We start from the raw sequence: 14232 nt of genomic DNA on the forward strand, positions 1-14232 counted from the left end.
ACAAGTAAGTAACATCCACTTTTGTTCTGACCAACTAAGGGAAAAAAAGCATTGCAGTAAATCACGCTGATTAAATCTAACAATCGCTTATTGTTAATGTTAACAACATCAGCATTGCGTGACTACATTTAAAGCCCTTCAGATATTATCCTTGTTTTCGCATGGGTCCGTTTGCAGTCTCTTTTTTTCTGTAGCCACTCCGAAGTCCTTTGCATTTTACAACGGGTGAGTCTCCAGTTGTCACCGGTGATTGTCGTTTGAACCTTTCTGGATCCGCCATCAAATGATAAGTTTAATTATATCAAGTGCTGTGAGAAAAGGTTATAAATCTCCACATCCAGCATCCTCACACGCAATATAGCCTACTAGCCGAGACTCCTTCTTTATGTGTACAGATGTAAGGTAATGACGCAAAGACATGCTCGAAATTTCCTGCGGAAATCCACCAGTACCACTGGAATAAAAAACATTATTACAAGCTTACCGTTTTGAATCGAGCTAAGGCAAGCAGATAGCTCTGAGAAGCACATAGCTCTGATATTCTCTGCTCAAGAATTTATTTTGGATAATATTTAATTTTAGTAATATTAAGCAACTACATGTACTTACTATATAGGGTTAGGGTAGGATTAGGTTGAGGGTTAGTTGCATGCAATAATTGCATAATTTACTGTTATTACTATGGTAAGTACATGTAACATATGTAAACATTATAGGCAGGCCTGTATACCAGCCATCAAACAACTCATATTGGTCGACCACTAATCCATAGTTTGATGATGTAACAGCAGAAGTCCTTTTAGTTCAGTACATGAATGTATGATACCTCTTCAAAACTGTTTAAAGGCTGTTAAATATACAGCCGGCTGTTTTGTTTTACAGCAGGGCAGTGAAATATCCCAGTGTACTGACAGCAGCTCCGTTCACAAACGACCAATCAAGCCGCCTTCCTTCGCTTTGAAAATGAAAGGACACTTATCTGATGTCAGGTTTGTTACTGCCCAAGGACTGAGATCATTTCTCTTTCAGCACACAAACGCTGGGTGACGAGAATCAATCAAACGCTGATTCACCGAATTGGCCAACACGGAGGAGAGGGAAAATTCACGGGAGCCAAGTGTGTCATCTGTTGCCAGAGTCTGTATATGCGTGATGACAATGCTGAGGATTCTGGTCCATGATAGCCTATATGCTAGAACACTAGTCTGCTGTACTACTACAGCTGCTTTATTATAATGATATTCTGACCCCTGCTGATTCTAGAGGATCCACAATCCCTCTGATCAGTAAGTTGCCTCAGGCTTATCAGCTCTCAGCATGAGGAGGCTGCTGTCCCGAACATAAATATTAGATTTAGAAAAATAAATAGGGCGAATATGAATCTAAAAGCAAGTGCTGTTTGGGACCTTGTTTTTGTTTTTAAATATTATTTCTGTGTCATTGTGTTGTAACATTTAAATGAAGGATTTGTACTGAAAATTGCATTCAAAGAGCACTAAACTCTGCATTTGTGTTCTGATGCTGTGATTATAATGAGTGGCAAAGAATAACTGTCTTGAGAGAATTACTAACATTGTGTTGAAGGACTAATGAGTGACAAACATTTCGTTGAAGGCTACATAGATGCTGCAAAACACACTTGAGGTGCAAACATTAATGAGTGACAAACATTTCGTTGAAGGCTACATAGATGCTGCAAAAAACTCTTGAGGTGCAAACACGCAGCACGCTCACATACACATACCCGGGGGCGCGCGCGCGCACGCATACACACACACTGAGCTCAGCTCAGCTCCAGAGTTGCAGATTTGAAAAATAAAGCTCCTCAGCAGTCGGCAGGTGTTTTAACATCAAGCCCTGCTCTGCTCACGTTTGGCCTGCTGCGTTGGGTTGGAGAGAAACCCGCTCTGACTGCAAAGACGAGAGATGCAAGCAGGCATGAGGAATACACACTAGTGAATGGAAGGGGTGACCTATTTCTACGTGTGATGGCAGAGGTGTCTACATAAAAACACGAAAACAAAGCTTCTTGTCTTAAGGCTCAAGGGAATTTCAAGTCATTCTGTATGTTCATTCTGAATGTACTCAGCACAATAGTATGATGAAAAATACATCTGCTGAAAATGTACGTTTTATAATAAAGCAGAAATCTGTAAATGGCTTTGTGTGATGATTTACTGTGCTCTGACATTTTTAGACACATATTCAGCTAAAGTTTGCACTGATTTAAATGAAAAAAAGAGATGTATTAGCATGAGGTGGATCATAGACAAATCTCAATTATTTCCAGTTTAATTAATTTTTGATTACCAGCATTTCCATTTCCATATTTGATTTTCTATGGCTGCTGAAGCTAAAATCCGTGTTTAAAAAAATGCCTAAACTATAACAAAATGAGAGTACTATACTTGAATATTGCATAATACCACAGCAGAGACATGGTCACTTGGAGTCATCAGACTTTGAACCTCGTGCGTGGTTTACTGGGGAAAGAAAGAGGGGGAGGGGCCAGTGACGTAGATTGGATAAGCCACTCCCCTTACTGTGATACTGGCTCAAAATATTTAACCCCTCATTGCACTCTGAGACAGGCTGAATTAAACTTCCCAACGCCAAGTTATTTCTCTTAGAGTGTTCTGACCCCATAACGTATTTTCAAATACATACCCAAGCCACACAAAGAAGTGAATTTATATAAACTTGCAAATTATAACTATTTTCAGATTAGATCTGAAAAAAAAGGCAATCACAAAATAAAAGAGAGGAGTGTGCATCATGTACAATTTAAAATTTAAACATGTCAGTATACTGGTCTGATGAATATATAGCCTATTTAAATATGTATGTAAGCTTCTAATTAAATGAACAATTAATATAAAATAATATAACATGCATATGAATTCATAAAAAGTAATACAAATGTGTACATGAAAATATAAAAACTATGCCAATATAAAATGGATTCATTATTTTACATATACTGGATATATAAATAGATATTGAAGGACTATATATTTATTTAAATATTGAAAATGGGGTTAATAAAATCGTCACCGTGTGCACACGCAGCCGAGCTTCCCTTCAATGTAAACTTTGACCCTTTAAACTTCGTCTGTAGACGGAATAAACCATATATTCTCCTAGAACTATTAACACGTCGCCTGTTCGTGTCAATTAAAAAAAAAAAAAAATCTGTTGAAAAGAGATAATAGATGTGAGCACCGTTGGTTTAAGTATAGCACTTTATCATGTCTGCGTCAATACAAAAGGTTCACAGCTGCTGCTGATGTGAGATGTGTGCGGTGTCATAATGGACTAGTCGCGTGTTTTAAGCGCGCTCACTAAAGTTCTGAGCGCGTGCCTAGACAGATCTACTCGTGTCAAGCGCTCGGATTGGAGATCGGATCATATACTGCAGATCGGACATAATGGCTACAATGTTGAGCAAAGAATTGCCGGATATCGAGGTAAAGCGACACGCAGAGTGTTACTGAGCTTTGTATTGTTCGGTAAGACGTTTTTACACACTTTGTTGCTTGCTGCATGGGCACGTGTCCATGTTTGAAAGTCAGGTAAGGTGATTTGTGTGGGAGACTGCGAGAGACAAAACTTTTGAAAGTTGCACTGTTTGTGCAAAACACAGGGACATCGAGGATGAATTATAATAAATAAAAACATTGCTCACTTGATTAAAATAATGCACTTATAATATAGCCTACTTGTTCAGCATGGGTAATTTCAACCTAAAAAATAAGGTGATTTCAGAGCAGCGTATTGATGGTAATTGTGGTATTATTATTATAAATTATGATTTTGTTTATTGGTTTTTAATTTCTGCACTTAATTTGCAGTTCTAAGTTATGGAAAAAGCTACCTATGAGGATTTTCTTCTCCAGTCTTTAATACTTCAAATTGAAGCACAGTTATCCCCCTAAATATTTATTAAAAGGTGGAGATGAGAAAAGGCTTTTTTCTTTTCTTTCTTTTTTTTTTTATATGGCCTTGTGTGCTGCTAGGAAGAGATTTCAGGACCTTGGACAAGGACCCACTCAATGGCTGAGATCACAGTTAGCTGTTCAACACTGATGGAGCCGTAATTAGTAGCTTAATGAAAATGTAGTTCCAATTTAAGGATCATTTCCTCCAGATAAACACGTGTACAGTCACATATGTTACACATTTTCTTCTGATATGCAATGCACTTTAGAAACAACAAGCCCTTTGATTTGTGAGCAGTGCATGATGGCCTACATTGTATATGACAAGGATTATTTTTCCAAAGCAAGTTTACAGACATTGACATGTCAGGTGCTTTTCATTCCTTTCTTTTTATACAAGAAACGACTATTAAAACATGTTTTGTTTCTATCAAGTGCACTTAAGCAAGCAGGTTGCTAATTTAGTGGTTAAATTAGTCTACAAAAACAGAGGCATTAAATGTTCTTTTAAAAAAAAAAGACTTCATGTCCCTGAATTAAAACCAATTAACTTAATCAAAACGTAATTGAAAGTTTTAATTTTGTGCCTCTGAAATGGTGGAGTATTTTAATTTAGGCCCGACAGACCCTTACTCAACGTCAGTGCCTCTGGGTGCATCTCAATCAGCTCCTAGCTTCGAGCTCATGAATCAGTATATCATGTACACACATCCTTGCACTGGTAAAGACCCTGGCTGAATACACATTGGGACAGGTATTACTCAATTTCAGGCGACATGACTACGTACAACGTCAACATACAATGTTGTAGAATATCACCGCTGGTATTAATCAAACACAGACAAGACCTATCTTTTTAAAATGAATTTTTATTCCATTTAAACACATTGTTCTGTTACATATCCTTAGAACATTTCAGCCAAATATCAATTATAAATGTTAACAAGATGCGTTTTCTACCTGTCTAGTGATTTGTGTTTGGGCTGAGACATAATACAAAAACGGTTTGTCTTTTCAAGTCTTCTATTGTGTGTCATTATATTTATTGAATTGACTCTTTGTGATTCAGAAACGTGACATTTACGGTAAGGGAGCAGTGAGCATCGATGCTCACTGGTTTTTGCAATGCATTGTGGGATTTTTCAGGGAGCGAAAGTTCCAGTGTACTGAGAGTATTTTCCGATTTAACCAGCCCTTAAAATGGCAGACTCTGATCAGTGCCCTGACTACTGAACTAGGGAGCTGATTGAGACGCACTCTCTGTATTTCCAATATTAGTTCCAGCTGTCCGTAGGATTTGCCATGTTTGATCTAGCATTAGCACATCTGATTTACATGAATCCTATCTGTTAGCGGAGAGCCTAAGAGAGCGTCTTGGTATGCACAGCACACGCCGGATGACATCTCTGCTCAGGTGAGATAAAGCTTTCTCTTTTAAGTTGAGCAGATCTGGGCATTGACTTTCATAGAGAAAATAGAACTGTTACTGACGACTCTCATTAGCATTTCTATTCATAAGTGTTATGACTATGGCAACGTGACCTTGGCGTGCAGAGTGCACTTAAAACGTGCTCTAAACGACTCCTGTCTGCCACTGAAAATACCTCACTAAATGTCATAATAATGGCTGTCCATGGGGCAATTAAATTGGCCATTCATTTTGGCAGTGCTGTCAGACGTCTCATTTTAATATCCTGCTTTTCCGAGAGCGCTAAACGTGTGCCTTTGTGTGTGCTCACGGATTCATTAAAAAATCCTCCGGGATGGCCATCAGTGTTCGTTAAAAACCAGATTAATGTGGCCGCTTACACAAAGGGCTACGGCTTTTTATGGAAGGCCCCGAACCACGACAATGACCACTTCCTGATAACGAGTCAAGTACCATGATAGAAAATTGTCGACTTAAAAGCCAAAATTGCAATATGAACGTTATGAAAGCCCCATTAGCTGACAGACATCCATATCATGGGTGTCAAAGTCAGATGCTGTACCTGCTGGAGCTTTTATCCGCGCCTTAAAAAGAAGTCTTGGGGGAATATTTATAATCCAGTAATAGTCTGCGATTACATGTGGTGCTTACCAAGACGTTGACCTCATGACATATGCTACTGATGTAAATGCTTGTATGGTTACATAGTAGAGGGTTAAATCCTAGTTGATCCGGGATCTGGACCAGGCCCCATGATTCAGCAGATTAATTGCAAAGTTTAACCATCATAGATTGAAAGTTTATAGGCTAATTAAAGTTGTTCCAAAGCTATATGAAGTTTTTTCTTCTGTTGGACACAAAAGAAGATATTTTAAAGAATGTTGGTAACCAGACCAGTTAACAGTAGCCATTGACTTCCATAGTAGGAAATAATATAATATGAGGGTGAAGAACAACATGAGGTTTTTGGGTGAACTATTCCTTTAAAGGGGGGTCATATGATGCAATTTCTTCTTTTTTTGTGGTGTGTGTTATGTAGCTGTTTGTGCATGTATAAGATCTGCAGAGTTATAAAGCTCAAAGTCTCAAACCCAAAGATATATTATTTGTAAAAGTTAACGCTCAGCCACGCCTTCCTGAAAGACTTCATTCAAACATCCCCCCACAAATCTACGTCAGTATGTGGGGGCAGAGGGTCATAACACCGCCCAAATACACAAAGTATAGAGACTTTTGTTCTCGCTGTATTATTGTTGCCGCCATGTCGTGGAGACGCTGTGTTTTTCTAAGAATTTGCTACTGACTATTCAAACGCGAGTTTTGAGCAGTATAGAGTAGTTTGTCGTTTCTACGATCACAAATGCAGACATGGTTTTATGTTTAAATAGTGTCCCCCCCCCCCCCCCCCCCAGTTTTAACAAAGATGAATCTATTTAATTTAGACAGTGAACACTTTAGTGTTACATTTTAGGCCTAATTATTATATTTCTGTACCTCAATACTACAGTTAGACCTTACTTTATTTGTAACTTTGTTAGGTTGTATTTATCCATGCTTGTTGTAATTAGTGTATTTGTTCTTATTTTATTTCACTGACTGTACACTTGTCTTTAACAATGATTGAACTTTATTAGTAAGTAGTTTTTGCTGTGACAATGGTCCTATCCGTGACTCAAAAACATTAAAACCGTGAGTTTTGTGATCTGTTGAATAGTACACATGCAGTGTGATTGAGATACACCACTCTTTCTCTGTGAGGAAAACAAAATATTTTTAATCATTTTATGATGTATTTTTAATACATTTTTAGCAGAATCCTTTTGTAGATCTGAAGATACCAGAATTCAACAGAGTAAAAACATTTAGTCTCTAAATAAAAAAAATGTATGCTGTTTGCTGTTGCATTAAAAAAGTACATGTTTAAAAGGAGATTGATGAGCCAGCAACCCTTCAGCTTGGGTTATCATACTGTCATCCACTCAGCTGGTTCATGACCCTAAGTCAATGATTATCCTAGTGAGCGGTATTAAGAAATCTGTTCACAAACACCCTGTTCAGACCCTTTGGACGGCATGGCTGGCCTCTCCTCTGGAACGCAGGATTTTGAACTCTTTCCACCCTGTTACCTTTCCCTTAGTTTGAAATGATAAAGATTAACACATAGATTTTCTCAGTTTGGTCCTAGTCCAAGACTGTCTCTTAAGAACTAGTCTAACTAGCACTTAGCCAACCAGTCTTATATTTCAGACCAATATTACTGACTGTAGTTATAATGACTAACTTGTAATAAAAGTTTTGATTGATTGATTTGATAATCAGTTTATGCAACCGTTTAAGGGCTTTAAAGGGACAGTTCACCCAAAAATAAAAATTCTGTTGTTATTTTTCCACCCTCATGTCATTCCAAACCCGTATGACTTTTTTCCCCTCCGTGGAACACAAAATAATTTTTTTCTGTCCAAATAATAATACTACATACTAAAGAATTTTTTTTTTGTCCATACAAATACAATGAAAGTCAATGGGGTCCAAGACAACACTGCACCACATTGACTTTCATTGTATGGGCAAAAACATTCTTTAGTATGTCTTTAATGAATGTTTAATACCTTTTTAATCAAGATAATGTGAAGCATGTGTGAACATGGTTGGTCAAAAGAATATTAGCAGGCCTCTAATAGACGCCTAGCCAATGATCAGCCATGCTTTTCTGCGTAAATAAACCCCCTTTTCAGTCTTTACATTGTATGAAAATTGAATAGAAGCTTCAGGAGACCTTTAGCTGAGCAAGATGATGTTGATGCCAAATGATCTGTATTGCTCTCTATAATTATGTTACTGGACTAAATGATATTCTGGGCTTGTGCTGAACATTGCTGGGCTGCTGGAGCGCTGTGGCTTCATTGCAGCTATGGAGGATCAATTCCTGTATTGATTTCAGGCAAAAAGACTAGGCAAGAATCTCTGTAGATTGTGTTTAACTATTCCGCCTTAGGGAGGGAGGGGGTTGTGTTATGAAAAATGAAGTGTGCTTTGGAAAGGGGTCAAGTTGCCTACTTTGAGATCATTGCATAAATGCTTTTGGTTATGAATTTGCCCCTTTCTGCATCTGGATGATGTTTCATTAGTATTAATTGTAGTGGAGAACACACAAACTCATTTAGACAGAGACAAAAGCTTGCTTTTAGTGGACTCTATGTTCTGGGTTGCTGTGATTTATAAATTTAACATTTAAAAGTGCCATTTAAAAGTTCAACATTGAAACTCAATTTGGGGATCAAAATCTAATTTAAAACTTTACTTAAACAAGGTTTTAGAGCTTTAAAAAATGCGAAACAAAGAAATGTTATTAAATACACAAGAATGAATAAAATAAGATATATTTCTAGGTCAAACAATAAAAAGCAAATTTGTGACCATGCAAATCATATATATATATATATATATACACTGAACAAAATTATAAACGCAACACTTTTGTTTTTGCCCCCATTTTTCATGAGCTGAACTCAAAGATCTAAGACTTTTTCTATGTACACAAAAGGCCTATTTCTCAAATATTGTTTACAAATCTGTCTAAATCTGTGTTAGTGAGCACTTCTCCTTTGCCGAGATAATCCATCCACCTCACAGGTGTGGCATATCAAGATGCTATACAGCATCATTATTGCACAGGTGTGCCTTAGGCTGGCCACAATAAAAGGCCACTCTAAAATGTGCAGTTTTACTGTATTGGAGGGGGTCCCAATACAGAAAAAACGATCCCCCTGAAAAAAAGGAAAGTTGTTGATTGTGGCCAGTGGAATGTTGGTCCACTCCTCTTCAATGTCTGTGCGAAGTTGCTGGATATTGGCAGGACCTGGAACACGCTATTGTATACGCCGATCCAGAGCATCCCAAAAATGCTCAATGGGTGACATGTCCGGTGAGTATGCTGGCCATGCAAGAACTGGGATGTTTTCAGCTTCCAGGAATTGTGTACAGTGTACATGGGGCCGTGCATTATCATGCTGCAACATGAGGTGATGGTCGTGGATGAATGGCACAACAATGGGCCTCAGGATCTCGTCACAGTTTCTCTGTGCATTCTAGGGCTGCAACAACTAATCGATAAAATCGATAATTATCGATTATGAAAATCATTGTCAACGAATGTCATTATCGATTAGTTGGTCTGCTTATGTCACGGGGAGCGTTTACTGGTGATTGGTTGAAACAGGCCAATCATGATGCTCTCTGTCTTACATGCGCTTCATGAGGCACACACACGCGAGGTCTCTCTCCCTCCGCCGCTCTGCCGTGCGCGCGCGCTACACGGTTTTGAGCACAGTCTCTTCTGTCTCGCATGCGCGTTCTTGCTTGCGCGCTCTAGATTCCGTGAGTTTTAACTAATTTACGGGCATCAGGGAGCCGCTATCAATATGCAGGCGACTCACGGAACTTCCGAGTCACTGTACTCAGTGGTTTTCAGCGAATGCTTGTGCACTAATGCATCATTTCCCCTGTCCTTTTTATCAAGCCTGTTAGCTTTCTGCGTACCTCCATTCCGTTCTCTTTTTATAGCATTTGTCTACTATTAAGTTTTAATTGTTTTTCAAACGCGATCTACTGCGGCTCTACGTTCACACGCTTGTTTTCACTCTTTCTATATTTATTTTTATAAATTTATCCTTATAATTCAATTAATTTTAAATAAAAAATTAAATGAATTATATATTTTAGATGTTTTTAGTTTATATCTTCACATCGGAACAACATGTCTGTGTAAATTTGTTTTAACAAAAATTGTGTTAAAACATAATATGTTGGATATAATTATTATTATTATTTTACATTAATCATGGTTGTCATCTTGCCATCAGCAACTATCATTAAAAACAATGCAGATATTGATATTAGTAAAACTCAATGTGTGGCTTTTGCACTTTTTAAAGTACACGTTTACACATAAATACCCTGATTTAGTTATAATAAACAAAAAATCTAATTTAATTGTTAATCCGATTAATCGGAAAAAAATAATCGCCCGATTAATCGATTATCAAAATAATCGTTAGTTGCAGCCCTAGTGCATTCAAAATGCCATCAATAAAATGCACCATGTGTTCGTTGTCCATAACATACCCCTGCCCATACCCCATCGCCACCATGGGCCACTCGATCCACAACGTCGACATCAGCAAACCGCTCACCCACACGACGCCAAACACGCTGTCTGCCATCTGCCCCGTTCAGTGAAAACCGGGATTCATCCGTGAAGAGAACACCTCTCCAAAGTGCCAGACGCCATCAAATGTGAGCATTTGCCAACTCAAGTCGGTTACGACGACGAACTGCAGTCAGGTCGAGACCCCGATGAGGACGACGAGCATGCAGATGAGCTTCCCTGAGACGGTTTCTGACAGTTTGTGCAGAATTTCTTTGGTTATGCAAACCGCTTGTTGCAGCAGCTGTCCGGGTGGCTGGTCTCAGACGATCTTGGAGGTGAAGATGCTGGATGTGGAGGTCCTGGGCTGGTGTGGTTACACGTGGTCTGCGGTTGTGAGGCCTGTTGGTTGTTCTGCCAAATTCTCTGAAACGCCTTTGGAGACGGCTTATGGTAGAGAAATGAACATTCAATTCACGGGCAACAGCTTTGGTGGAAATTCCTGCAGTCAGCATGAATGAATGTGTTTGGGATGCTCTGGATCGGCGTATACGACAGCATGTTCCAGGTCCTGCCAATATCCAGCAACTTCGCACAGCCATTGAAGAGGACCAACATTCCACAGGCCACAATCAACAACCTTTTTTTTTCGGACCCCCATACAGTAAAACGGCACATTTTAGAGTGGCCTTTTATTGTGGCCAGCCTAAGGCACACCTGTGCAATAATCATGCTGTCAAATCGGCATTTTGATAAGCCACACCTTTGAGGTGGATGGATTATCTCGGCAAAGAAGTGCTCACTAACACAGATTTAGACAGATTTGGGAACAATATTTGGGAAAAAATAGGCCTTTTGTGTACATAGAAAAAGTCTTAGATCTTTGAGTTCAGCTCATGAAAAATGTGAAAAATGCAAGAACAAAAGTGTTGCGTTTACAATTTTGTTCAGTGTATATAGTGCTGGTCAGCATTATTTGCCCCCTTGGTAAATATGATCAAATATGGCTGTAAAAAAATAAATCTGCATTGTTAAAAAATTAGCAAAGATCTAACCTTTCATTCATTCATTCATTCATTCATTCATTCATTCATTCATTCATTCATTCATTCATTCATTCATTCATTCATTCATTCATTCATTCATTCATTCATTCATTCCAAGATAACAGCTCTGAGTCTTCTCCTATAATGCCTGATGAGTTTGGAAAACACCTGACAAGAGATCAGAGATCATTCCTCCATACAGAATCTCTCCAGATCCTTCAGATTCCCAGATCCATGTTGGCGCTTCTTCTCTTCAGTTCAGCCCACTCATTTTCTATAGGGTTCAGGTCAGGGACTGGGATGGCCATTGCAAAAGCTTGGTTTTGTGCTCAGTGACTCATTTTTGTTTTGATTTTGATGTTTGTTTTTGGATCACTGTCCTGTTAGAAGATCCAAACATGGCCCATTATATTATAAGATTTCTAGCACATGCTGTCAGGTTTTGATTTTTTATCTGTTGGTATTTGATCGAATCCATGATGCCATGTATCTGAACAAGATGTCCAGGACCTCTGGCAGAAAATTAGGGCCATAGTATTAAAGATACAGCAGAGTATTTCATTTTACACATGGGGTACTTTTTTGTATCCCTGTATGAACCACACCCATATTAAGTGTTTGCTGCCAAAAAAGCATTTTTTTTTTGTTTCATCTGACCATAGAACCCGTCCCTTTTGAAGTTCCAGTAGTGTCCGTTACTTTTCAAACGTTCTAGGGACAGATGAAACAAAAAAAAAAGAGCTTTTTGGCACAAAACCAAGCATCTATAATGACCATCCCAGTCTCTGACCTGAACCCCATAGAAAATGAGTGGGCTGAACTGAAGAGAAGAAGCGTCAACATGGATCTGGGAATCTGAAGGATCTGGAGATTATGGAGGAATGGTCTCTGATCTCTTGTCAGGTGTTCTCCAAACTCATCAGGCATTATAGGAGAAGACTCAGAGCTGTAATCTTGGAAAAAGAAGGTTGCAAAAAGTATTTAATAAAAGGGGGCAAATAATTGTTCCCAATGTGTTTTGGAGAAAAACATTTATTTCATAATGTGATTTTTTTCCCCACCACTTTCAATTATTTTACTTCAATAAAAGGTTAGATTTTTGCATTTTTTTATTAAATAAAATATCAAATGGATAAACAATGCAACTTTATTTTTTACAGCCATCTTTGATCATATTTATCAAGGGGGCAAATAATTCTGACCAGCACTGTATATATCAAAAATTGACTGATTTCAAGTGGACTTCAATGGCATATATATATATACATATATATATATATATATATGACTGATATCAGATGACATCATTCCCTATCATTTGATCATATTCACTGTTCTTTTTCTGGATAGGGAGCAGATTTTGCTTACTTTGGCAGGAAAAAGCCTGTATTGATTTGTTGTCTCAGTGGATCTCTATGACCAGCAGAGAGTGATAAAGCCAGTCTCCAGAGCTCTCCCCGTGGAAATGAAACACAGCACATCACATGCAGCTCAAAATGCATTCTCTTTCTACCCAAAGCCTGGCATGTTTTAATGAAATGTATACACTTGCTCTTCAGTATGCGATTCTGCTGTGATTTCATTCTGTAGAATTTCTCAGCTTTTTCTTTTTCAACTCGATGCTGTGGTATTTTGAGAGGAAATGCCTACCTCACTGATGAAACTCGAACCTTGCTGACATTTTAAAACAGGCTTTATTTCAAGCAACAAAGCGATATTGCCTCTTGTGAACAGAGTTCAATCTCATGAAGGCTTACTGTATATATGGTAAAAGAAACCCATGAAATCTCACAATTACCTGACAACCTTTACAAGTGAATACACAAAAAGCAATAACTACGCATAGTAACCCTCTTTTTTGGTCATAAACATGGGCCCATGCTTTCATTTCCATCTTTGTTCCACTAAAAGCCTATTTGGCATGAAATAGACTGATTTCCATCTAGAGCTTGTTCAACTGTCACAGAGGGACTTTAGAAGAGATATTGATCTCTTCTTATATAGATCTTTTCTTCTTATAGATGTGTTTCCCCCTTACACAATATTGATCTAATTGGCAAAGGTGCACAATGTTTTTCATTGCTTACAAGAAACAGCCGTCACTCCTAAAATATTGCCATTCTAAACATACAAGGCATATTTCTGTACTTGCCTTTATTAAGTGTTCTTTATTTATCATTAAAACGTGTTTGTTTATCCCTTTCGGCTCTGTATGGACTGTGTGCCACTTTAAGGTTGCCGTCCATTTTCAAATCTGTTCATCTGCGACTGGTCAAACATGGCTTAACTCGCACATTATTACTTCTGCTTCTCAGACTGAGCCTATTATAGCAAATAAACAGTAGCTTGACTGACTCAGTTATCAGCAGTCCCAGCAAGGGAACAATACTGTGCAATCCTCATGTTTTTGGAATGAATGAAAACATAGAATTTCCTTTAAACAATACTATTTAAGATTATAAATTCCATCTAGTTCAAGCTGTGCTAAAAATAGCCAAACTAATTGCTAACAAAGTCCCTTTCAAGGAAAGTTTGTTCACTCAGTGGCCATATTTGCAACACCTCCAGGCAGCTATTTTGGGCATCCAAGACCAAGTCCTATCTATTTGAATAGGGTAATCCTGGAATCTCAAAAACTGCTTGCCGAGCTAACAATTAAATAACATATAATTT

General features: G+C 38.2%; 1 protein-coding gene across 1 annotated transcript in view; it reads left to right on the plus strand.

Moving 5' to 3' along the window:
- The first annotated feature begins 3280 nt into the window (after window positions 1-3280).
- dpydb (dihydropyrimidine dehydrogenase b) overlaps window positions 3281-14232 on the plus strand; it is a 162307-nt gene continuing 151355 nt past the window's right edge. Inside the window, exon 1 of the mRNA XM_056256973.1 lies at window positions 3281-3467. Within this exon, the coding sequence (XP_056112948.1) occupies window positions 3429-3467 (39 nt within the window). The 5' untranslated portion in view covers window positions 3281-3428. The remainder of the gene's footprint in view (window positions 3468-14232) is intronic.

This window comes from Rhinichthys klamathensis, unplaced genomic scaffold (genome assembly GCF_029890125.1).
Source record: "Rhinichthys klamathensis goyatoka isolate OS25496 unplaced genomic scaffold, OSU_Roscu_1.1 h1tg000134l_1, whole genome shotgun sequence".
NCBI lineage: Eukaryota > Metazoa > Chordata > Actinopteri > Cypriniformes > Leuciscidae > Rhinichthys > Rhinichthys klamathensis.